Source organism: Trachypithecus francoisi, unplaced genomic scaffold (assembly GCF_009764315.1).
Source record: "Trachypithecus francoisi isolate TF-2019V2 unplaced genomic scaffold, Tfra_2.0 Lachesis_group0, whole genome shotgun sequence".
Taxonomy (NCBI): domain Eukaryota; kingdom Metazoa; phylum Chordata; class Mammalia; order Primates; family Cercopithecidae; genus Trachypithecus; species Trachypithecus francoisi.
In genome coordinates, this window is record NW_022681453.1 from 154504325 (window position 1) to 154529892 (window position 25568).

The 25568-nt window shown below is 42.5% G+C and overlaps 1 protein-coding gene across 6 annotated transcripts in view; it reads left to right on the plus strand.

Moving 5' to 3' along the window:
• NMNAT3 (nicotinamide nucleotide adenylyltransferase 3) overlaps window positions 1-25239 on the plus strand; it is a 114970-nt gene extending 89731 nt beyond the window's left edge. For 2 of the 6 annotated variants that reach the window (XM_033212489.1, XM_033212490.1), the window contains exons 3-5: window positions 7997-8180; window positions 13557-13639; window positions 19665-20866. In XM_033212489.1, the coding sequence (XP_033068380.1) occupies window positions 7997-8180; window positions 13557-13639; window positions 19665-20047 (650 nt within the window). In that variant the 3' untranslated portion in view covers window positions 20048-20866. Of the gene's footprint in view, window positions 1-7996; window positions 8181-13556; window positions 13640-19664; window positions 20877-23853 lie in introns of those variants that run through there. The other 4 variants (XM_033212494.1, XM_033212493.1, XM_033212491.1 and 1 more) reach the window with 3 other exon arrangements.
• The last annotated feature ends 329 nt before the right edge of the window (window positions 25240-25568 follow it).

Below are 25568 nucleotides of genomic sequence, written 5' to 3' on the forward strand. Positions count from 1 at the left end.
TCTGTGTACCCACTATACTGTCATCCTGGGATTACCTTTCACTGTCTCCCTGGGGGTTCTCTGTGCCTGTTTCCTGATTCAAAACCCTTGTTTCTTAGATCCCATGTCTTCTCTTCTGCTTTTGGGTTTACTCTCTTATTTGGGTGGTGGAATGCATCCTCCAGCATCTTTGTGAAAAAAGGGTATAGAGGAGGTAAATTTTCTGAAACCTGGCATGTACAAACACAACTTCATGCCATACTTCAAAGGGCAGTAAACTACAGCCCACAAGCCAAATCTGACCCATATCCTATTTTCATTTATGTTGTGAGCTACGGATGGTTTGCTTACATTTTTTAAATGGCTTCAAAAATTGTGCAGCAAAGTTTGTGTGTAGTCCATAAAAACTGTATGCAGCCTGCAAAGCCTAAACTATTTACTATCTGTCCCGTAATAGAAAAAGCCTGCTGACCCCTGTTCCAATTGATTGGTAGCTTGGCCAAATGTAGAATTAAGGTTGGAAATTATTTTCCTTTAACATTTTGAAGACTTCCCTCCACTGTCTCCTGGATTCAAGACTTGCTGTTGAGAAATCCAATGCTATCCTGCTTTCCAAGTTCTGTATATTAAACCTCTGGTATCTCTTTTGAAACTTTTGAAACTTTTAGGACCTTCTGTTTAAACCTACTGTTCTAAAATTTTATAAGGTTTTGCCATTGTGTGAATCTTCTTTTATGCCAAATGCTGATTCTCAGAGGACCATTGATTCTGAAAATGTATGTCCTTCTAGTCTGGGAAAATAGAATGTATTATTTATTTGATGATTTCTTCTGTTCTCCTGTTCTCTTTCAGAAATTTCTGTTAGTTCAATGTGCACCTCATAGATAAAACCTCTAGTCTTTTCTTCTTTGTAGTATACAATTCCTGCATACAATTCCTGAAAATCCTGCATACAATTCCTGAAAATCCTGCATACAATTTCTGCATTGCCTTTGTATCCTCCAAGTTCCTTTGCTCCTGGTAGCTGTTTTAGTCTCTGTCTTTCATGGTAAGCACCTTTCCAAAATTTGTCTCTTCCTAGACTGTCCACTCATGTTTGCAGATCAGGCCCCAGATGCAGGCTAGAAGCTCTTGATGTGAGTGTAAAGCTGGTAGGCCTCACTGTTATATGGTCAGGTCCTAGGTTCAAGACCCCCAAATGTGTATAGATGTTGGTGTCTTCTCCTAGGTAGGTCTGTTCCCCAGAGAGACATTCTGGGAAACATACTTAATCTTTCTGTCTTAAAGATGTTACTTCCCCGTACTCAACTGTGCCTATATTTGAGAATGAATGTTCTCTCTGGTCCAACCCAGGCAGAAAGCAGATATCTGCGCTTCTGCCACAATGGGAGGATAAGGTAGGCGATTGAAGGCTGGGGTGGATCTAAGGACTCTTCAGACAAACTCTCAACTGGCCCTCCTGTTTTCAGGCCCTCTGGCACCCCCACCTGGAGAGGTTCTTGGCTCCTCCAGTTCCTCAGCCACTCTGGGCCTCTGCTACTGCGCAGCTTGCCTCTTACGCCTTCCCTGCATGCAGAAGACTCTGCTTGGTTTGTTACTGTTTTTTATCAGCTCTCCAGTGTCCAAAATGTTTTGCATTTTCCCAACTATTGTCTCCTTTTGCACTCTCTTTGCTCTTGTGATTTCATACTTTGTTTATTCCTTTATCATTTTATTAGTTTTCAGAGAGGGTGGAGATAAACAAGAAATTCTATCTGTAAGGATGGTATATCTTTGTTCTAACTGATGTGCTCGTCGTGTTATCCAGAACGAAAAGACAAGTTCATGTCCTTAAGGAGCGCTCAGTGTCATGGGAAAGGCACAGGCAGATGAATCATGTTCATACAGGTGCTGTAATGGAGATGTGTCTGAGCAGCAGAGGGTCACAGGAGAAGTATCTGCATCTAGTGGGGGAGGAACTGGGAGGGTCACTGGGATTGTGGCCAAGAGCAGTGGGGAAGGGAAAAGGCTCGGACTTATGACCATTTGGAGGGCAAGAAGGAGTTTTAGATCAAATTGTTATTTTTATTGACTCTCCTGTCCTGGGTATAATAAAAAGCATTGATTTCTCAATGCAGGGCCTGCCCTATCAAGATGAGCTAAAGCATCACAGGTGACACCTGGGTATCCAACATACCCAGGAGAGCTGCCTGGGGAGAGCCCTGTCCTTCCACCATTTTCTTCTATAAAACAGAAATTAATGTGAAGGCTAAATGGAAATTGCTCAAGAAAGTCAGCACCCAACAGGAGTTAGTCCTCTTAGCCCCCATTCCTTTTAAATAGGAAGAGAAAAAGAAGTAGCATGTATGTCCCATGTATAACATGGAGCTCAGGTGTGCAGAAAGATCACTAACTTTGCTTTCTGTAACATTCAACTTGATCTTAAGCCACCATTCCATGAATTGTGAAAAAACGTGCCACTTCAAGGGGTTCTTGAAGTTGTGAACTTTTTAATGTTCAGCTTAGTCTTTTACAGGTTAGTTATTAATCAAGTGCATTTTTTCCTGCCTACCTCCCCAAGAGTGCATTAAGCATCCTGGATGGCTTAGCATCCTGGCTTCCAAAACAGGGCAGCTGCCCTCACTACTTTCTAGCCAAGGGATCTGTCCTTAATCTTAGGCACTGGCATCTATCCACTGTCACTCTACTATTGAAGCTTCCTCAGCTTTTCTTGTCTCAGGCATTATATCCCTGCTGTCTGGATCTGTGCCTAGGTGCCCCCTGGTACTGCCAATGCCATAGTCCCTGGCCTTGGACTGTACTCCCTATACCCTGTATCTACCCACTAGTAGCCCAAGTACCTGCTGACTGCTAATTCTCAGCCTCCTTCACTATTCCTCTCAAGGAGACTTAGAATTGCTGTGCATCTGTGCCATGCCCTGCCAAAACTGAAGGAGAGTGTTCTGAAGCCCTCTCTGCTATACACACCACATGCCATTTCTACCCTGTCAGTGCCGTTCCGTATTGGCACAGGGCAGTGCAAGGTGGTCTTCCAGAATTCCAGGTGGGAAGCAAAATATAAACTCCACTGCTCTACCATTGCCAGATTTAACTGGGCCTCTTAACTATGCCCTCCCAAACCCCAATATAAATTAGGTTTATCTCTGCAGGTTATGAGAATATAGAGAGCAGGCCTAATGCCTGTCTAAACTGTCACCACAGACATTGTCTATCAGGTTATTCTCTGCCCTTCTGCCCATCCTTCCACCTCACCTCATCCTCAGGCCAAGAAGGGCCTTTTGTTTTCGTTTTCACATTCTTTTCTTTTTACTGCTCTGTGGGCTTTAGTGAAACTATGCGTTCTGATTCCCTGGGTTTTCTGGTTCTTGATTATTTTAAGAGTAACTTTTGGAACTTAAATAAACCTTTTCTCTCTCAGTATAGCCTGGCTCTTTTAAATGAAAGCTTTAACCTTCACAAGCATTACCTCTGAAATGAGTTTCAAGAGCCAGTTGTGGGAGTCAAAAACTGAATATGACCTCCTTGCTCTCAGCTGGGTTCTGCCATCCCCTTGAAGGAGGGAGTCCCTCAGCCCTCAGGAAGGAGAGCCTGGGCCTGCCAGGATTACCATGCATGGAAAATGCTTCCAGTTTCCAGAGGGGCAGGCTACACTCTTAGGATCAACTTTCCCATTACAACAACAAAAACTGGTGGGCAGAACGTTTTCCACACTTCACCTTTTTTTAACTTTTATTTTGGGTTCGAGGGTACATGTGAAGGTTTGTTTTGTAGATAAACTCATGTCACAGGGGGTTTCTTGCACAGATTATTTCCTCACCCAGGTATTGAGTTTAGTGCCCATTAGTTGTTTTCTCCGCTCCTCTCACTCTGTACCGTCCACCCTCAAGTAGACCCCAGTATGTGCTGGTCGCTTCTTTGTGATCATGAGTTCTCATCATTAGCTTCCACTTGTAAGTGAGAACATGCAGTATTGGTTTTCTGTTCTTCTTCTCTTTAGCAAACTTCACTTTTAAAGCTAAAAAACTGAGAGATAAACACCTGTAACCAGAGAGGTTAGCAGGCTATGGGAGCACCAGAGCCACTGGTGCCCTGTGAGCACTTGCCAGAACTGCTCACTTAAGCTTTGAATCAGCAGCCATGCAAGTCGGGAAGAATAGAATTCAGAGACTGGATCCCTTCCAAGCTGAGAGGCCTCAGAGTTGACTTCCCACAGGGAGCTATACCCCCAGGGGTAAGGTGAACTAGATCTTAATTCACCTTTTCTCCCTAATCCTAGAGAACTTCTGAGAAGCCTTAGTGCCTTAGTGTTGAGACAAGCAAAAGAAGAAAAGTGAAAGGATAAAATATCCCTAGGAAGAAGTAGCCACACATGAGTCCTTCCTCAGATTTGAAATTCCCATCCTGGATTAGCCAAAAAAACTCAAGCCAGGAATTTGATTTCAGGTTATTCATGAGCTTTAGTAACTCTAGGTGCCTGACAAAAGCAAATATGAAGTGTCTCTGGAATATCTATCTTAGATCTGGAGGATCCTTCAAAAATAACTGCTCAGGGGCATTCACCAGAAAACATACAAAAATAACTAGGCACAAAAGAAAACAATATGACTAAGAACTATCAGAAAAAACAGACAACAGAAATAAACTGTACAGACTTTGAAATTGGCAATGTATGATACAGATTTTAAAAGTAGCATTTATGTCTAAAGAAAAAAGAAACTATAGAAAGTTGCTTACCCCCAGATTTGATGAAAAACTCATCAGAATTTATAGATATTATGACCAAAATAAACAAAATTTAAAGTTTGTTGAAAGCCCATTAAATGTGTGCACACCAAAAACAGGGTCCCAAAATACATGGAGCAGAAACTGATAGAGCTGAAAGGCAAAATAGACAAATTCGCAATTACAGGTAGAGACTTCAACACCCCACAATTGCCAATTACTGCTGCTAGACAGAACTACTGGACAGAAAATCAGCAAGGATATAGAACTAAAGACACTCAACGACAGCATCAAACTGATGTGTAATAGAACTCTCCAACAACAGCAGAATATATATTTTTTAAGCACCTATGGAATATTCACTAAGATAAATCATATTCTGAGCTATAAAACAATCCTGAAAATGTATGAAATGAAAGTTGAAAGTACTAAAAAGAAAAACAGAAAATCCACAATCATAGTGAGAAATTTTAACATGCCTCTGTTTATAACTAATAAAAGAGGCAGACAAAAAAAAATTAGAACGTAGATTTAAGCAAAACAATTAGTAATCTTGACTGAATGGACAGAACATTACATTTGACAACCATAGAATATGCATTCTTTTTAAGCACACATAGGACATTTACCAAAACTCACCATATACTAGGACATAAATCAAATATCAACACGTTTCACAAGATTGAATCAATATGGAGTATATTCTTTGACCACAGTGCAACTAAGCTAGAAATCAATAACAAAAAGATAACCAGAAATCACAGTTTGGTAATTAAGAAAAATACTTCTAAATAATTCATAGATCAAAACAGACGGGTAATAATGGAAATTAGAAAATGCTTGGAGCTGAATGATCATGAAAACATTACATATCAAAATTTGTGGGATTACTTAGAGGGCAGTTTTATAGCCTGAACTGTATGTAGTAGGAAAGAAGGATATGAGGGCGATCTGGCTGCGACATCTGTCACCCCAATGATCGCCAGAGTTGATTCGGTTGATCTGGCTGGCTAGGCGGGTTCCCCTTCCTCCCTCACCGCTCCATGTGTGTCCCTCCTGAAGCTGCGTGCTTGGTTGAAGAGGATGACCATCCCCGATAGAGGAGGACCGGTCTTCAGTCAAGGGTATACGAGTAGCTGCACTCCTCGTTTGGAGGCTAGAACCTCCAAACAAGTTCTCAAGGAAATAAGCAGACTGCAAATTAAGTTTAGGCGTACACCACAAGAAGTTAGAAAAAGAATAGCAAAATAACACCAGTAGAGTAGAAGGATAGAATTATTAAAAATAAGACCAGAAATTAGTGAAACAGCAGACCTTCAGTAGAGAAAACCAATATGCCAGAAGTTGCAAAGAACCAACTAAGAAAATGACAAGCCTCTAGCAATATTGCCCAAGGATAAAGAAAGAAGTCACAACCAACATTAGGAATGAAAATGGGCATCACTGCAGATGGTTCAGATAAAATACATTAAACAGATAAAAGAATATCATAAAGAACGTTATGCCTGTAAATTTCAAATTTGAGATATGATGAGCAGAATCCTGGAAAATGTAAGTGGCCAAAATCATGAAGAAGTGAAAATCTGAATTATAATCATTAAAGAAATTAAATTAGTAGTCAAAAATTTGACTACTGAGTCTGCTCCCACTCAAGATGAGGCACTGGAGATATTTATCACCTGCCTGAATCCAGGCTGCCAGGTGGTGAGCGTCTGTCTATATGTGCAACACCACTGCTCTCTCTTATCTAGGAATGTACCAGGTCGTCCAGGGTATCATCTCTCCTGTCAGTGACAGCACAAATTAAACTCTAGCCTCACAAAACTTCACTGGTGAGTTCTACAAAACACTCAGCAAAAAAAAAAAAAAAAAAAAAAAAAACATTGTTTCGGGCTGGGCACAATGGCTCATGCCTGTAATCCCAGCACTTTGGGAAACTGAGATGGGTGGATCACTTGAGGTCAGGGGTTGGAGACCAGCCTGGCCACCACGGCAAAACCCTGTCTCTACTAAAAATTAAAAAATTGGTTGGGCATGGTAGCGCATGCCTGTAGTCACAGTTACTTAGGAGGCTGAGGCAGGAGAATTGCTTGAACCCAGGAGGCGGATGTTGCAGTGAGCTGAGATCACACCACTGCACTCCAGCCTGGGTGACAGAGCAAGACTCTGTCTCAAAAATAAAGTTATTTCAGTCCTAACACAAGATCTGTTACAGGATTGAAAAGAACTCTCCAACACTTTTTATGAGGCTAGCATAACCTTGATACCAAAACCTGATTAGGACAGTGAGAGAAAGGAAAATTATAGACCTGTCTTACTACCTAAAAAACAAATTAGCAAAGTGAACCCACCAATACACAAGAAAGGTAATATATCTTGGCCAAATAGGGCTTATCTCAGGAATGCAGTGTTAGTTTAGGATTAGAAAATTAATCAATGCAATTTACTATATTAACTGAGTAAAGAAGAAAAAAAATCGCACAATCAAGAGTTGCAGAAAAAACATTTAATAAAAGTCAACATTCATTTATGGCAGGCACTCTTAAACTAGAAATAACAGGGAATGTCTCATAACAACATATTTGTCAAGATAGACTAGGCTAGCTGCAATAATAAATCCTCTAGTTTTAGGAGCTTAACACATGAAAATGTATCTCTCACCAGATGAATCCCATGTGGGTTTAGAAGATCTACAGAGCAGTTATCATAGTGAGCACAGTCCATGTCTATTTCAAAGTACACTTTCCCATTCCATTATCAGTACATTCCTCCCAGGTCAGTGGTGGCTGTGCAGTCCATCTACAGCCAATACCCACCAACCCTAGTTCACACTAAAATCTCATCCTTTTGTTCTTCATCCTCAAAATCCCCATTTGGGCTAAGAAACTATATATAATTTTCATCCTCACATAGAGGGCAAAAATAGTGCCCCTGTTAATTCCTAGAGGAGGGGAAGTCATGCTGTTCCTCAGCTATATCCTGATCCTAACTGTCCACACTGCTGTATGGGACCCTTGCCTGAGCTCCACCCTCACAGCCTTTGTCTCAGCAGAGAAACCTTTCTCTCAGTGCTCGTTGGGTTGTAGAAGACTCTAGAGGAGAAGCACGTGTTCACTAAGGTAGTGCCTTTACCCTTGCCTAAAGGAGCTACCCTTTCTGCCCCATGAGAGAATGCCAGAGTCTACTCCCACTCACGATGAGGCACTGGAGATATTTAGCACCTGCCTGAATTCAGGCTGCCAGGTGGCAAGCATCTGTCTGTACGTGCAACACCACTGCTCTCTCTCTTACCTAGGAATGTACCAGGTCATCCAGGGTATCATCTCTCCTGTCAACGACAACTACGGGAAGAAAGACCTCGCAGCTTCTCATCACCGAGTGGCTATGGCCCGGCTGGCCCTGCAGACATCCGACTGGATCCGGGTGGACCCCTGGGAGAGTGAGCAGGCACAGTGGATGGAGACAGTGAAGGTGCTGAGGTAATGGTAGTCACTCTACTGTGTGATGACCAGAGGTCACGGGAGATGTCTGCAGAGCCTGCGGGGTAAAAGGTAGGGCAGATTGTGGGGCTGGGTTTCTGCCAGGCCTTCTCAGCAAATATCCAAGAAGCAGTTTCTACTTAGCAGGAGAGAGACCAACAGATTCACATTCTCAGAGAGGTCCCTGAGCAGAAAAATTACAAAACACTATACTTTCAAAAGCACTTTGTAGAAACACCCAACCTTATGTCAGATGACTGTAGCACTGGGGTCTAGCGCGTAGCTGTGTGACTTTGAGCAAGTGATTTGACGTCTCTGAGACATATTTCTCACTTGCAAAATAGAGACAGCAAAACCTAATGAGGATTTTTTAAATGTAAATAACTTTCCTGACCCAAAACTACATAATAATATTCAGTAGGTGGGACCTTTTGTTATTTTTATCATAGTCTAGGTTGAAAACTACATCTCTAGAATAAGCTGTCTTTTTTAATTGTACAATTCCTGGGTTATGTAAACCTAGACTTTTATGTGAAATAGAAAAAAAGACTATAAATCTAGAAACAGTTACTCTGGATTATTTTTTCTTCTGGAATTTCTATTTGTATTCAGCATAAGTAATCAAACTGTTTAAAACCCCAAGCCAGCCCTGAATGTTAGGGTAGTGGGTCACTAGCTTGTGTCTGCAAACTTTAAGAGGAATTGCCAGAGAAGCAGAACGTCTCCTGGCTGTTGGGATTGTGAGGATGGCCTGCCTCATCACTAATGACAACCAGCTCTGCTGGAAGGGATTGCAAATTGCTGTGTCTTTTGTCTGTTTAGAACCACTAGGATCGGCAGGAAATGGGAGGCACAAGGGATAAGGTGGAATGATTGACAGGCCTGTTCATAATATGTTTTAGTTTTCATTTTTTACTTGTCTTCAAAATCACTTGGGAGAAAAAGGTTTACCTTTTTAGTAGAGGTAATCATTTAGTTTTTATATCCTGGTTCTTATTACTTACCTTTTACTGGGGAAAGAAGCAGCCGGAAGCATTCAGCAGTTACAGTGTTGCTTCAGAACCTGTTGCCAAATTAAAAGGAGAGCCATTATAAAATAATTGTTATGACACATGCTCTTCTTCATTTTTTCAAATTACCCATTAGTATAAACAAAGACCCATATATTGAAAATTATATAAGGAATAAATTGACACCTAGATCATCCTTTTAGAATGAGTCATTCAGTCATTTCTCATTTATCTAGGCTAAGAGAGGGGGAATAGAAGCAAGAGAATAGATAGATCATCCAACAAGTAATTTAGCTTGAATATATGGGCAGAAACAGACGCTTTCTCCTCCACCCAGTGAGAAGCACTGTAGCCTAGGACACAGGTTTTAGAGCCAAATTTACTAGCTGAATGACTTAGGTGATTTAGCCTCCCTGAGTCTCAATTTCTCACCTAATAAAATGGAAATGACATCACCCACTTCACTAGGATTCTGTGTGAATTAAATGAGATGATGTAGGCAAAACACCTGGTTTATGGTAGGTACTTAATAATGTTAGCTACCTTCCCTGAATGCCTAATGCTGGCCCATAATTTGTCCTCAAAACAGATAAGCCATTCATGGATAAATAGGAGTTGACCATAGTACTATTTATGATTACTTGTGCTTTGGCTGCAAAATACAGGAGTGAGTGAGCTAAGATTGTACTGAACGCATTCGTTTTCTTTTTAATTTTTTTTTTGTTTTTGAGATAGGGTCTCAAAAAAAAGCTCCGTGGTGATTCCAATACAGGCTAGCCTACCACTTCAGCTGCCAAGTTTATGAATTAAGCTCTGTTGCTCAGGCTGGAGTGTAGTGGCACGATCTCAGCTCACTGCAACCTCCGCCTTCCGGGTTCAAGCAATTCTCCTGCCTCAGCCTCCCAAGTAGCTGGGATTACAGGCACACACCACCAGGCCCAGCTAATTTTTTGTATTTTTAGTAGAGGTAGGGGTTCACCATGTTGGCCAGGTTGGTCTCCAACTCCAACCTCAGGCGATCCGCCCACCTCAGCCTCCCAAAGTGCTGGGATTACAGGCATGAGCCACCACACCCGGCCTGTTTTTAATTTTTTTTAAATATCTCCTTTATTCCTGTGTTTCTTGGTGTTGGCCTGCACACTGGAATCACCCAGGGAGCTTTTAAAAGTACTCATGTCTGGGTCTCACCCCAGAGATTAGCATGTCATTGGTCTGGGTTGGGGCATCAGGATTTTTAAAAGCTACCGGGTTATTCTAATATATGGCTAGCCAGCAGCTTCTGCTGCCAAGTATATGAATTAAGTTTATGATCAGTACCAAGATCCTTCCAAACCAGTGGTCTCAACTCTGGCTGCAGGAATCACTTAATAAGCTTTTTCAAATGCTCACCTCCTCCCACCCACCCCAGAGATTTTGATTTGTCAGGGATGGGTTCTAAACATTGCTGTTTTCATAAAGGTTCCCATATGTATTTTGTGCAACCAAAATTGAGAATCACTGCTATAGTCAACACAGTTTTATCAAATGCTGATTAAGATTTTTAAAATTATTATTTGGAGTGAGTTTCATCTCCAAAATGTACCAACTGCATTTGTGTTTAATTACTAACACTTTCTGAAAAGTATCAAAATTGAGGATCTGTAAGACTGAAAATCCAGTTATAATTGTAAAGTCAGGTGGTTTTAGAAGCATGGTAGAAATCCACCCCATCCTTTGCTCCATTTCATTTCCTCTTGATAATGTCCATAGTGAATCTACATCATAGTGGCATCGTAACAAACATCTCTATAATGGAAATTCACTGTGGAGCTTATTAAGGATTCCTTCTTTCCCCATAAGATTGTTTCTTTTTATTCTAATTTTTTAAATCTAGGTCAACTTCCGTGCCTTTAGGACACTTGATAACATATGTCACTCACCTTTTCCTTGTGTTGTGGGCAAGGCCTTAGTCACATGCCACTTGATGTAATCCATCATCGTCATCATCGTCATCACCCTTTCATGCATCCCTTTGCAAACATGATCTTGTGTTGTCCTCATTTTACAGATAAAGAAACTGAGGCTCAGAGAGGCTACGTTAATCACAGTCACACACAAATAAACAGGACGTGGGGCTCCCATCTGTGGAGCTCTGAAGCCATGCTTATGGCCATCTTCAAAAACAGGGATCTGCAGGCTGGGAGCATGATGTAGCTGGCTTTACACCTGTCACAGCTACTCTCCAATCTTTCCTGAAGACCAGTGGGGCTGCTGAGGACACCAAGAACATGCCCCCAGGGTCAGTCCACAGGCCCAAGGTACCACTCAGGCAGGCAGCAAGAAGCAGTAATGGTCATGCCCCACGGAGGCACAGTGGAAGTCCCTGGCAAATGCATGTTATATTGAAAGTAATTATTTCCACAACAAAGTTCAGAGATCCAGCTAATATTCAAAGTAGGGTCAACCTGAACTAGTACCTTCAAGGTAAGTAAAATGAGAAACACCACCATCTTTTACTGATCACCCTCTATGTGTGCCAGGCTCTTTCATGTATATCTAATAAGCTCGGCAACTCCAAGAGGTAGGTGAGTTTAGCCCTGTTTTATACATGAGGACATGGAGATTCAGAAAGGGTTGTAAAATACTTCAAGTCCTACAGTTAGAAAGTGGAGGTGAGACTCGATCTACTTCAGTCTGATGTGAGAGCCCATACCAGTCCAAGGGTGAATCCTCAGAAATAAAGTTTACCAAAGTCAAAGCAGTAAAACAATAATGAAAACACTGAGTCTAGCCAGGCTCTAAGAAGACTCTGCTGAGATAATCTGGAAGGGCTTTGAACCAGGTTAAATGTATTCATTCATCCACTCCTTCCATCATTCCTGAACTCAGCAGACCTAAGGAGCATTTTCATGGGTGCTAGGAATATAAAGATGAATTCAGTGGTGTCCCTGTTCACAATCTGGTGGGAAGATAGACTAAAAGTAATGATAATAAGTTAACATTTATTGGGCTCTTTTTCTGTATGGGCTAGTGCCAAGCATTTCAATTAATCCTCACAAAAGCTCTCTGGGGTAGGTTCTGTCGTTATCCCTCATTCTCTAGATAAAGAAACTAGAGACACTGAAACTCCAGAGCTACTAGTTAGAGCCAGAATTCCAACCCAGTCTAATTCTAGAACTTAACACTGTGCCCCTCCCAATGATATTCAGCTGCAGGCCACTTCCCCAGTGTTTGGCAAGGTAGAAGCACTTTTTCATTCATGATCTTGTGATACTCAGTGTAGATAAGACCAGCATTAACTTTCATGACCAGTTTACAGATGAGGTCCACATGGCTCTGAGAGTATCAATACTACAGGGTGTCAGGGTCATTCAAGCAAAAAAGCCTGAACTTAAACCCACCCACTCTGGCTGAAATGCATATAAAAGTTTTTCCCACCAGGCACTACTGCCCCCTAAATACAGCTCTAGTAAATGCATAATACAGGAAGTGGAAGTTGGCAGATCAAATTGATGCAAGAAGGGGTGTATAATAATTGCCTATGTTTGACAAAAGCATATATAGATATCTCATGATTTGCAGAAGATTGATTACTAAAGAAGGCAGGCATGCCAAATTTGTGGAAGTCTAATCATCTTTGAAATGCCCAGTGCACTTCGTGTATATTAACCCCTTTAATCTTCATAACCACCCATCAGAGGTGGGCACTGTCATAATTCCTCACTGGCAGATGCAGCACCATCCACGTGGAGACTTGAAATCACCCACCCAGGGTCACACAGCCAGCTGGTGGAGGAGCTGAGATTCAACCCAGGCCATCTGGCTGCAAGCCCTGGCTCTTGGCCGTCACCCTATTGCCTTCTAAAGTACTAGTTCCTAATGAGAGCAGGCAGCTTTTCTGGGAGCTAGCTGTGGGCCATGCACTGTGCCAGTGCTTCAAAATGTGTGTGTCTCCTTCACCTTCACAAGAGCCTAAAAGCAGGTGTTGTTATCCCTGCTTCTCAAATGAAAATGTGTCTTGAATTCAAGTCTGTCTGATTCTAATAGCCATGTCCTTAACCCCTACTCAACAGTGACTCCTTTTTTTTTTTTTTTGAGAAATATTGAAGAAAATGTTAAAAGAGTAGAAATGTACTAATTTCCATGCCTTCACCCATGTCACATGGAAAGTAGTGGACTGTCTTGGACTGGACTCTCCGTGAAGACCCACATGGCTTTCTGTCCCAGCACCTGGCAATGCCTGCCACAGAGTAGGCCCTCGACAGTTATTTGTGGAATGAGTGAACTAAAGTAGATAAAAGCAGGTTGAGACAAAATCTGAAAATCCCTGGGTGGTTTTGAGGGCTGGAGGACAGACATACCCTGAGCCCATATGTTTACAACGCAGGCATCATCACAGCGAACTGCTCAGATCTCCACCCCAGATGGAAGGCCCAGACCATGGCAAAGCACTCTCCCCAACCCCTGCAGGTGGGTGCCGACCCTCTTGTCTGTAGGAGAATGAGATGTCAGGGATTCTGTGAGAACTGAAGCGGGTAGGGGTGGTCACAGCTGCAGAGGACTTGAGTCCAACCCTCTGGGCACAGATAAGGAATTTAAGGCCTGCCTGGTTGGGATGACACTTCTGAGGTTGAAGTTCAGATTAGACAATCTGCCACCACCCCCTGTAAATTGCTCTGCTAATTTGGGATTTTTTTGCCCCAAAGAAGTTTACCTACCCTTGTGACTTGTTCTAATGACATGGATTATAGTCAGGGTCACACAGGGATAAACTGATGAGTGCTGCTGGGTTTCTTTTAAAAGCCTTAGCCTTTTTGAATGTAAAATACGCCATTATAAAACTTGAACAAAGAGACTAAGACTTTATTTATAGCAGAATTACTCAATGGTTCACTCAAAAGAGGAAACCTATTTTTAAGGGAATTTAAAGTTGGTTTGGATTATCCTCTTAATTTGTAAGCCTAGATGTGTAAGCCAGGAAGTGTTGTCATTTCCTGGTGTTTGATAAAACCTTGTTGGCTGTGATTTCACCGTGTGAGCTGCCCTGGTGTCAGGGGCAAAATGCATAACGCTCTCATGCAAATAAGCAGGAGCACCATGCAGCGGTGGGCGTGCAGATTCCAGCAGGTCACCTGCAGAATTTCCTATGGCAGGGTCTCCAGACTTTGGTTGGTGGAACACTGCTTCCAGATTAGAAGAGTTTAGGAATGCCGAGGTTTAGCACACCTAATGTGGTTTCTTTACTGCAGGACTTTTTAGAGCCTTTACTATGTCCATGTGCATTGTGGTTCTATAAGAAAGAGCAATACCTTGCAGTCATTCTAATCACTTTTTTAAGTATGGAACTCTTTGTTCAATATCTGTTAGTATTTTTCAGAACTAGCGCTTCCTAGAGCAAGATTGGTAAACACTCTTCTAACAAGACTTGGAAATGCTACCAGGCCCTAAAGGTGCCATGCAACAGTCCCCAAATGCTGGCCAAAGGATCACTCACAGCAGTATCCCCTGTGCAGCTTGTTAAAAGCACTAATTCCCAGGTGTCTTCCCAGACCTTCTGAGTGGGAGTAGGGCCCAGGAATCTGGATATTTAATAAGCACTCTGAGGATATGCTTTACCGCCAGTCTGAGGGACTGTGCATGAGAGTAAGAATCTAAGAAGGAGTTACAGTACCTCCTATATAATCATCTCATATAATGTTTATTACATTCCTCTGGTCTCTCTGTCTGCCTGACCTCTCTGTTACCTGCATGGGCTCCTTCCCACCCATCCCCCATAAGCACAGTGCCCAGTATTCATTATCAGCCTCTCCCTTCTTGCTGCATCATCTCTGACTCAGCAGGTATTCTTAAAAGGATTCTACAGACACTTTCTGAGCACCTCACTGGAAGAGACTCTGGGCTCAGGCTGAGAACAGAGACAGCCAACCCCAGCCCCCATCCCAAGCTGGAGACAGGGTATGAATGGAGGTGAGTCCAGGCATGAATTGGAAGAGGGGGCACCTGCACTGAGACTTGCAGGATGACTGAATGATTGAGGTTGGAGACATTTCTGGGCCAAGGGGCAGGCCAAGGAAAGCACAAGGGTGGGAGATGGCGTAAGTGTGAGGCACCCCATGCCACTGGGGCAGACAGGAGCCTCCAGTGAAAGGCAGGGGCAGCCAGAGTGACTCAGGAGGGACAACACACTGAGGCTCCCATCCTCTCACACTTCGCTTCTCTGCGGATGCTTCCAGAATCCCTGTCTCAGCTTTTTGCCTGGCCTGCCCCTCCTTCCTCTTAATTCTTTGTTCCCCTATTGAAAACCTGTCTGTGAGGCCCAGTTCAGAATTCACCTTCCCTGTGGAACCAGCCCCCACTGCTCTCATTAATATGAGCTCTCTCCCTCTGCCAAAGCCCACTCCAGGTTCTTTCCAGATTCATTTTTCTAGGGGCTACCAACTTACTCTGCTTGGCCCTATATTGTTGAGGTCCTCTTTCTCTCTTTTCAGGCCCTAAATCCCACTCATCTTGTTCTATTCTAAAGTAACTATTTTTTAAAAAAGGAAGTTTACATGAAATGAAAACTGTTTTTCAGTTTACCAAAATATATCAGGGACTTTACAAGTCTTTGCACTCTGCTTGATAAATTCCCATTCTAGGAATCTGGCTAAGGAAATAATTAGAGATTGGGACAAAGATTTATGCAGAAAGATGTTTATCACAACACTTTTTACAATGGCAAGAAGTGAAAGCAATCTCAATGTTTAAATATAAAGGAAAGTGTACGTAAGTTTTACTGGATACATAGGATAAAGAACCTACATAAAAGGTTTTGATGGTGTGGAGAAACGCTTATGAAGGAAGCGGAAAAAATCAGGATACAATACTGCATATAATCTCAAGTATATAAAAATATGACTATACTTTCACATCTGTTTGCATGTCTAAATAGAAAAGACTAATACACTAAAAACTGATGGTGTTTTGTTGAAAGCAGAATTATTGTTGTTATTATTTCTGCTTTAAGTACTTACATATTTTCCGTATGTTCCATAATGAACACAGTTTGATGTTTGTAATTGGGGTAAAATGTAGAGCAATTAAAAACAGGAAGGTAGAATTTTTCTCAGCATAAGTTTGGCTTTTGATGAGATGGCATGTGTGTTACTAGTGACATATTTCTAAAGGACCATTTTGTGTGTTGCGTATTCTATTGGTGTGCTGTTATACTCTGGGGTTGCAAATTACATGATGAGCTCAGCAATTTCTGGCTGCTAGAGCCTTGCTTTGCCCATCACGTCTGTGATTTGCAGGCCTCCTTGGGCTCACCCAGAGTCATATGGATTGCTACATTCTGGGCTGCTTGGGTGTGACACTTTGGGATGGATGATGCCTCCAGTTCTTTAACAGCTGACTCTGTCTGTCTTTTGTGAAGGTGGCCCCCACCCATGGCTGATGGAACTGAGCACAGCTCAGCCACATTCAGAGGATTCCCTCTCCCAACAGAGCAGGCCCTTTATCTGTTTCCGTTTTACACTGAATGTTCCAAGGTGGCCTTGTATGGTAAATTTAGGTGCTGACTGTCAGATGCTTCATCTCTCTTGTCCTGTTTAGACCCAGAAGTCCCACATTTCTGAGTGTGTCTGTGAGGTACCATGACAGACATCGCTGTTGGTGGCAGTGTTCACATGCTGCGCCAGACAGGAAATTTACATTAAATTCTCTCCATCGCTCAATTCCCATAACTTCCAAAGAAAGCTTTACTATCCCCATTTTATGGCTGAAGAAATAGGCACATAGGCTAAGTAATTTTCCTGAGGGTACCAGCAGATTTAAACTTGAACCCAGAGCTGACTGACCTCAAGATTGGTGTTCTTTGATCTCACAGACTTAGGACAACCAAACTTTCAAAGATCCTAGTGCCACTTCCCTCACAGTCTATGTAAATTTCAGCGTTATCTGCCTTTCAAAACCCTTAGCTACTCAAAGGTAGAGCACACTGCCCCCAGAATGCCCACGGACATCCTGTTTGTTTATGTGTCTGTATCACTGTTCGGAGAAATCATATTGATTTCTTTATACTACACCCTGGAGTTACATACTTTGGACTTGGATAGAATCACTCAGTCTAAAACTTTTGTAACCTTGTTGTAAATGGATTTGGAAGAGATGTGTGAATGCCTTTGTGAGCCCTGAAGACAGGACTGCCAGGAGTTGGAGGTCTGAGGCCCATGTTGCCTGAGAAGTGATCTATCACATGGTATTGTCATCATGGAATAACAGGCACCACCAGCCTCACAGATATGCCTTTGATTTGGGGGGCAGGGGAGGTGTGGGCACTTGTTCCTTCTAGGCAGGGCTCAAAGTGAATAGTATTCCTTACTGTCATTGTTAATGAATCAAACAGTACCAAATATTGAACCTGACATGCAGAAACTGTCCCCACAAAAAAATCTATTGGAAAAAGAAGGTGGTATCTTCTCTGTTCTCTGACCTGTAGGAAGAGAGGGGATGTGTCCCAGGCCCCAGCCGAACTTGGAATGAAATGCACATCCTAGTACCTTCCCCATAGGAAGATCACATAAAACTACCTAATTGTTTGAAAGACCAAACATAGTTCTTTATACTACACTGGTTGGATAGATAACAAATTGGAGTAAAACTTCACAGATGCAGAGCAGTTCAAATACACATTATGTTGTGAGCAATGGGACCAGCCCAAATTAGTGAAAAGTGTGTTACTGAATAATTGTTAAATGCAATTTTATTGGTTTAAAAAGGCCAGACACTGGGAGATAATTCATAAATGTTGAGTGGGTGTTTCTATGAATAGAGTGGTAGATAAATGAGTAAATGGATACGTGAATGAATAAATGAAGCGTAATATCCTCATTTTAAAGTTGAGATCGCATGAGGGGTATTGAATGGCAGAACCAGAATTTGGATCTAAGGTGTCTGGATCTAGAGTCTTAGTTTGTAACCACTAAGAGTTCATACATGCGTGAATGAAGGAATGTTTGAATATCATTTACTAGACCAGTATTATGCCGCTAGAGCATCTGAAAAGTGTGTTTCTGTGATTGCATATGTTGCTTTAAATGAGTCCAGAGCTCATCATCTCATGGAAACTGAGACCCAGAGAAAGAAAGGGCTTGGCTCCAGCCGCACAGCAGCCTGTGCCCAATTGAGGCCAGGACTCAGACCTCTCCATGACACCTCCAGTCTCTCACTTTCCAATCCACAGTCACTCCAGTGTTTTTGTGTGAACTCATCTCTCTGGTCCACGTTTGGATTCCTTCAAAGGTTCCACCTTAGAGGATCCCAAACTGACCATTTACACCAAGTTTTTCCCCAGTATGGTAGCCCTGGAGCCTCTACTTACTGAGACTTTGTGTGACTGACAGGTGCCAATGCTCTGGGACCCCAGTCTTTGCCATCTGCTGAAGCTGCGATCGGCTTCTGGAAGAATCAGAGACCCTGCAGCTTGTTTCTAGCACAGACTTGGATTTCCTTTGCTGATTAGCTCACCAAGAGGGACACAGAGAGTGCTAGGAAAATCAGTCTGGGTCTCTAGGAAGGACTTCTCCAGTATAATGCAAGTACAGATTCCCACCAGCAGGCAGCAGCAGAACCCAGCAGTTACCCACCTGGAGGATGGCTGCCTGGGTTTGACTCCTGACTTCTCTGCCTAGCTGAGTGACCTCAAGCAAGTCACTTATCTGTCTCTGCCTCAGTTGCCCCCTCCATAAAATGGGCACAACAATACTCACCTCATAAATTGTTCTGGGGTGCATATGGTATTATCCACATAAACAGCTTAGTAGTAGTGCCCATAGTAATCTCCCAATAAATGTTATGTATTATTTTATTATCACAATTAGCATTCTGTTAGAACACATTCCAAAGGATTATCCACATTAAGCATTGTTCTAGAGCTTTGTTTTATTGGAAACTGCAATGAAAAGGCCACCAGCTGGAGTCTTAGAGACCTTTTGGTTATCCAGAGAGCCTTTATAATTCATCTTTATAGTGAGATTTTTATATAAAAGTGCCAGGTACTAGTTCCTAGTAACACAAGAGCTGAAATGGATTTCAAATAGGGCAGTGACTTGTCCAAGGCCCACAGCTTGTTGGTCTCGGGGCTTTCAGAACCTTACCTTCCATCAGAAGACACAGTACTGGGTACAGCACAGCCATTTAGAGCACTGTGCCTTGGTCCAAAGCAACCACAGACAGACTTCTGTTAGAACACTGAAAAAACAAAATTCGTATTAGTGGGCACTTTTCCAATATTAAACAAAAGGTGTATTGATTAAATCATTACTTACAACTGTATTCCCTGAAATAGCTGCAGATTCATTTACACGCTTTTTCTTTTCAAGTCATGAACATGGAGACAGAGTTCTCGATACATTCCAAGAAAAGCATTTTGTGAGACTTTCCAACAGAATATGATGTTGTCTTTCCTGGCAGTGACCCTTCTGTAACTTTACTGGGTCCATCCTTGTTTTTGCAGCTGCGCCTGAGCTGAAGCTTCTCTGCGGGGCAGACGTCTTGAAGACCTTCCAGACCCCCAACCTCTGGAAGGATGCGCACATCCAGGAAATAGTGGAGAAGTTTGGCTTGGTGTGCGTGGGCCGGGCAGGTCATGACCCAAAAGGGTACATCTCAGAATCTCCCATCCTACGGATGCACCAGCACAACATTCACCTGGCCAAGGAGCCCGTGCAGAATGAGATCAGTGCCACATACATCAGGCGAGCTTTGGGCCAAGGGCAAAGCGTAAAGTACCTGATTCCCGATGCTGTCATCACCTACATCAAGGACCATGGCCTCTACACCAAGGACAGTGCCTGGAAAGGCAAAAGCACCCAGAGCGCTGAGGCCAAGACAAGCTAGGGATGGGGGACTCATGACCCACACCTCCTCCAGCAAGCTCCTGCTGAGGATAGGCTGTTAAGGTTTCTGTTTTACTTTGGTTTTTGCTTCTCCATTTTTCATTTGCTTTATTTCTACAATGTTTCTACTTCTGAGGAGTCTTCTGTCCCAGGAAGAGATACCTTCTTTGCAGGAGAGGAAAGGTCTAAATCACAAGGATAGACATTTATCAAAGAAGTTAAAATGGTGTGGCAGGTCATTAGGATTAGGCAGAATCTCTCAGAGCTGCTGGACAAGGAGGCCTACTTATTTTGTGTGGATGGTAATTATGGCGTGCACACTGAATGCAGTTCTGAGCATGGCAGGGGCCCCTGAGGGTCAGATCAGAATTGCCCACAATGCGTTTTTTAACTAGGACCAGGTGCAGCATGCTAGTCTTGATTGGAAAGATTTGACAGGATGCTAATTACTGAACAGTGGGTTTTTGTCAACGCCCTGGTTTCAGAATATGAACTGAGGAGTCAAACAGTTGGAAACAACACATTGCTGATTTACATTGGATCTTGCCTTACAAACCATTGTCTGCCTGCCTCACCAACCTTTCATAAAATTTAAACAAAACTCTTTCTACGTAGTGATCCTCAAGCAGTATTTTTGATATAGCAAGTGTCAAACTTGCTGTAGTATAAAAGCCGGGGCTCCTGGTTTCCAGGTTTCTAAAATGGAACTGAGGTAAAACAGATGCCTGACTGTTTTAAAGGATCTTTTTAAATGTTTTATGACTGCCTGTCTGTTTGAATACTGGCAAGGGGATAAATAATAAATTGACATCAAAAAGTACTAATGAAAAGTTTCTCTTTTTTCTTCCTTTGTTATATTATTAATGCCTGATGTACCAGCTGTTGCTCTTCTTTTTAGCTGCTCCATGAAATTTGCTACTGTTCCAATCGAACTGGCATGGATTTAAAAGTTTGTGTTTCCAGGTAGTAGGAATGGAGGAAGCAATTGCTTTTTGGTGCCACACAAATGACCTTCTAAAAGAAAGCACTGGGCCAATAGCTCTTTTCAGGTAGGTCTCTGAAATATTAGAATAGGGGCCTTATGTGCATGCAGGATTTGTCATTCTGCTCCCGAATTAGGGAAAGGTTTTGATTGGCCTAATTCTGTTTGGGTTTACTCGTTATACTTGCTGACCACATGACTGAATGCATTCAGAATTTACATCTCCATAGTTTTACTCTGGTTCATCCTTGCTACAAGTTTAGTCATGCAGAAAAACAAAGAGCCCATTAGGAAGAATCTATTTCTCCCAGCTCCCACAAAACATCTCAATGTTCGCATATGTGTCATGAAGGGAAGTAGGAAATCAGGATTTTCTGGATCCAGCAAGGTCAGGGTGGGGAGCAGATTTTGATCCCCGCAACCACTGAAGCTGCCAGCCATTCCTCACCCTAAATGAACTCTGCACTCCAAGAGGTCCCTAAGGACCCTGAGAATCAGACAGCCTAGTCCAAAATCTGCCACAGCAAGCCGTGTGACTTTGACTAACTCCCTTCCTCCACTGTGGGCCTCCATTTCCCTGCCTCTAAAATGGGAGATTTAATCAGACACCTCCAAAGTATCTTCTAGTTCTGGTTTTCTAAGACTCTGAGTGCTTCTGACTTCAGCCTACCCAGCCTTCTTTGGATCCAGTACACGTCTAACCAGACTGGAAGCTCCCCAGGGACGGAGGATCTTTGTTTCCAGGGTCCCAGAAAGGGCCCTAATTTTATGGATCTCTAATTTCAAATCAATAATTTTTATTCTTATTTTTGGAAAAGGGCCTTCAAAATTGTACAAGGTTTTGACTCAATAAAATGGATTCGTCATTTGCCCTGATGACAGTGTAGACAGAAGGGAAGTGACAATGTATTGAGACCTGAAGGGGGAGTTCACAAGATCTGGGGATAGGTGGAGGCAGCTGGCTTTCAGGAAGAGGGAACATCACATGCAAAGGCCTTGAGGCAGAAGAGGCCAAAATGTGCAGCATGCTGAGCTAGATTCATCATCACTTCCTGGAAAAAGGGGTACCTTATTGCATCATGCACCTGACAGCAGGTGTCTGAAGCCCCGTTGCCCCTGTCCAGCCTCTCCATAGGCTCAGGGCACCAGGTCCAACCAGGTTTGGAGGTGATGTCATCATCTCCCTGATCCATGTGTGCATCATGCAGCCCCTACCAGGCATAACATCCATTTCTGAGCCTTTATGTTGTCTCTTTCTAAAATAAAACAACAGAACCACAAAACCTACTTCATTAAATACATCTATAAATAAAACATTATATATCTTAATTTCTGTACTCTCGCTTTATCTCATTGATTCGTGTAGCCTTTTTTTAGCATCGGAAGAGAAATATATGTATCACTGCTGTGCTCCTGATTTATTGTGTTGACACTGACCTGCATACCTGATTCCACATTCCTTTCCATTCCCTCAGGTCTTTTCTGCATCTACTTTGCCAGGGTGTTTTGTTTATTTTGTGAGAACAGAAAAACAGTGGTTTGGGCTCCTGAGTAAATAGAATTTCCAGCCTTAAATAAAGGTTCTCCTGTGATTGCATGTACTGCCCAAGTGAGAGGAGCTCTGTATCCTAGCCTGAGGAAAGGATTTTTCATTTATAATACTGTCTATGTCACTTGGGACAGAATGATGTGAAATCCCATGTTAAACCAACAGCGCTCCAGATTTGCAAGGTACATTTGGTAATTGGGTTAATACATGAATATGAATTTCCTTATCCCCGTCCTCACACTTTCTATGCTAACAATGTTTCTGCCCTCCCTTTCTGCAAGGATCTTCATGCATCGATTGTGTTCAATTTCAGTCATGAAGTTATTTTCTTGGATCAAAAATTGGCATTATAGATATACATGCGTGACTAATAAACAATCTGTAATCATGCACCTAGGCACACGCCTCAGAATATTTTAGTATTGTTAAAATAACCTCATAAAGGATTGTTCATGGCACCACATACTGTGAGGACTAGAGGGAACCTTCAAATTCATGTTGTCTCACATTTCCAAATTATCAAATATGTAAACCCCACAAATGAATGGAGTTTCACTACTAGAAAGAATAATAATAATGTGTTCTGTGGATGAGTTTGGGGAGGCCTCCTTTCTGTTCCCCTGTTGAAAATCTATAATGTGTGGAGTGCATGCCATCTCAGTCCTACCTTCTATATACCCCCTGTATGGAGCTACTTTTCTCCATCCCTTCTGTCACCTCCCCATCCAAAATGCCATCATCTCTCACTTGGATCACGCAACAGCCTCCTAACAGGACGCCCCAATCCAGTCCTGACCCTTGCAGTCCATTCTCCACATAGCAGGTAGGGCAGCTGTATGTGTGTGCAAATCTGGTCATATTACTTCCCTTCCCAAACTCGTTCCAAAGGACATTAAGAAAATGAGAAGATAAGCCACAGACTGGGGGGGAAATTGCAAAATGTATATCTAATAAACAGTTTAAATTCAGGATATATAAAGAATTCTGATGACAAAAATAAGAAGACTAACAACCCAACTTAAAAATGACCAAAAGATTTGACTAGACATGTGTGGGAGAGGAGAACACAGCAGGCCTGATGTTGCTCTGTAGAAGGGTCTGCCTGTGCAGTTGGCCCTTGCCTGGCATCTGAGAACCTGGCTTTTGGAATGTCACCTCTGTTTCTAACTGATAAGGCTGTTTTGTCTTCCCAGGGCACTGAATCCTACAGTACCAGCTTGCCTGAACTGTTTGTACAAACAGTATGATTTATGGTGCACATGTGCTTTTCTTCTAGGAGTTTGGCATTTCAGTAATCACCCTTGGTTGTGTGGCAGAAGAGCGCCTACATCACTAGCCCACAAAAAACTCTGGATGTCGAGTCTCAAGCAAGGCCCCCAGGCAGAAACAACATGCACCATTGCTGCATTTCACCGCTGGGGAGAGAAGCATGTTCAGTGCAAACCCCATCCCAGAAGAGAGAACTTTAAAAGCCTGCACCTGGACACCTCCAGACTCTACCTTATGTGCCTTTCCTCCTGTTGCGTGGTGTTTCACTATGATAACCGTTGTGTGGATGCAACTGCCTCTGAGGTCTGTGAGTCCTTCAAGCAAGTCCCCAAACAAGATGTTTCACCAAAGAAGATACATAGATGAATATAATAAGCACATGAAAAGGTGCTCAACACCATTAGTCATTAGAGAAATACAAACCAGAACCACCATGAGATACCATTTTATGCCCACTAAAATAGTTCAAATCCATCTAGCAATCCACTCTTAGATGTCTATTAAAAGGAGATAAAGACATATGTCCACTCAGACTTGTAGGCAAACATCTGCAGCAGCATAATTCACTATAGTAAACACAGGAAGCAATTCAGGTGTCCCTCAACTGACAAATGTATAAACAAATGTGTTATATCCATGCAATAGGACACTGTTCGGCAATTTTACAAAGGACTAGTGATGCCTGCAACAACGTGGATAAACCTCAAAATGAGCTAAGTGAAAGAAACCAGACACAGAAGATACATATTAAATGATTCCATTCACATGAAATTTCTAGAAAAGGCAAAACTAAAGAAGCAAAAGCAGGTCAGAGCCTGGAAATGGAATTGACAGCAAGTGGGCACAAGGAAATTTTGGGAGTGATAAAAGTGTTCTAAAACTAGATTGTGATGATAGTTGCACAACTGTGTACATTTACTAAGGCTCATCAAACTGTGCACGTAAAATGGGTAGATATTGTGTTATTTAAATGACACCTTAATTAAGGTGTTTAAAAGAAAAATCCCCCTGAGTTTCTCCTGCCTGCATTTGAGGTGAAAGCCCAGCTCCTCATGGGGTGGCCGCCTTCCCCCTGCAGCTCTTTCTCTGCTTCATCCATGGGGCTTTCTCCAGTTTCTCATCCACCCTCTTTCCCGTGAGTGCTCCAGCAGGTGCTGTTCCCTCTGCCTGGCACGCCTTCTCACTTCTCCACTTCCTTGGGGTAACTCAGAGTCTTCTTCAACTCTCTACCTCAAGTCACGTTGCGCAGGAAGCCTCTCTGGCTCTGCCCACTGCACTGCTAGCTCCCTGCCCTTCTCCTTGGGGACACTCGTCACTCCTGAAACTATTGACTCTTCTCCTAAGTACAGCTTCTGGCTCAAAGTGGGTGCTCAATAAATATTTCATAAAATAATGTCTGAAGAATCATTTGAATCGTTCTGAGAAGCCCATGATAAACAAACCTGTTTAACTTTGTGTAAACCAGTGTTTTTGAGGCACGTTTTCACAGAGAACCCCCAGCTTTTTTTGTTTTTTGTTTTTTTAAATGGAGTCTCACTCTGTCACCCAGGTTGGCGTGCAGTGGAGCGATCTTGGCTTACTGCAACCTCTGCCTCCTGGGAAGAACCCCTTTTTATACACATATACTTGATGGTATGTGCAACACGATGTTTAGAAGAACAGTTTAGGAAGTTATTGTCCAAAGTTTTTTTCTAGTTTTTTTCCTGCTACAAACAATGCTGC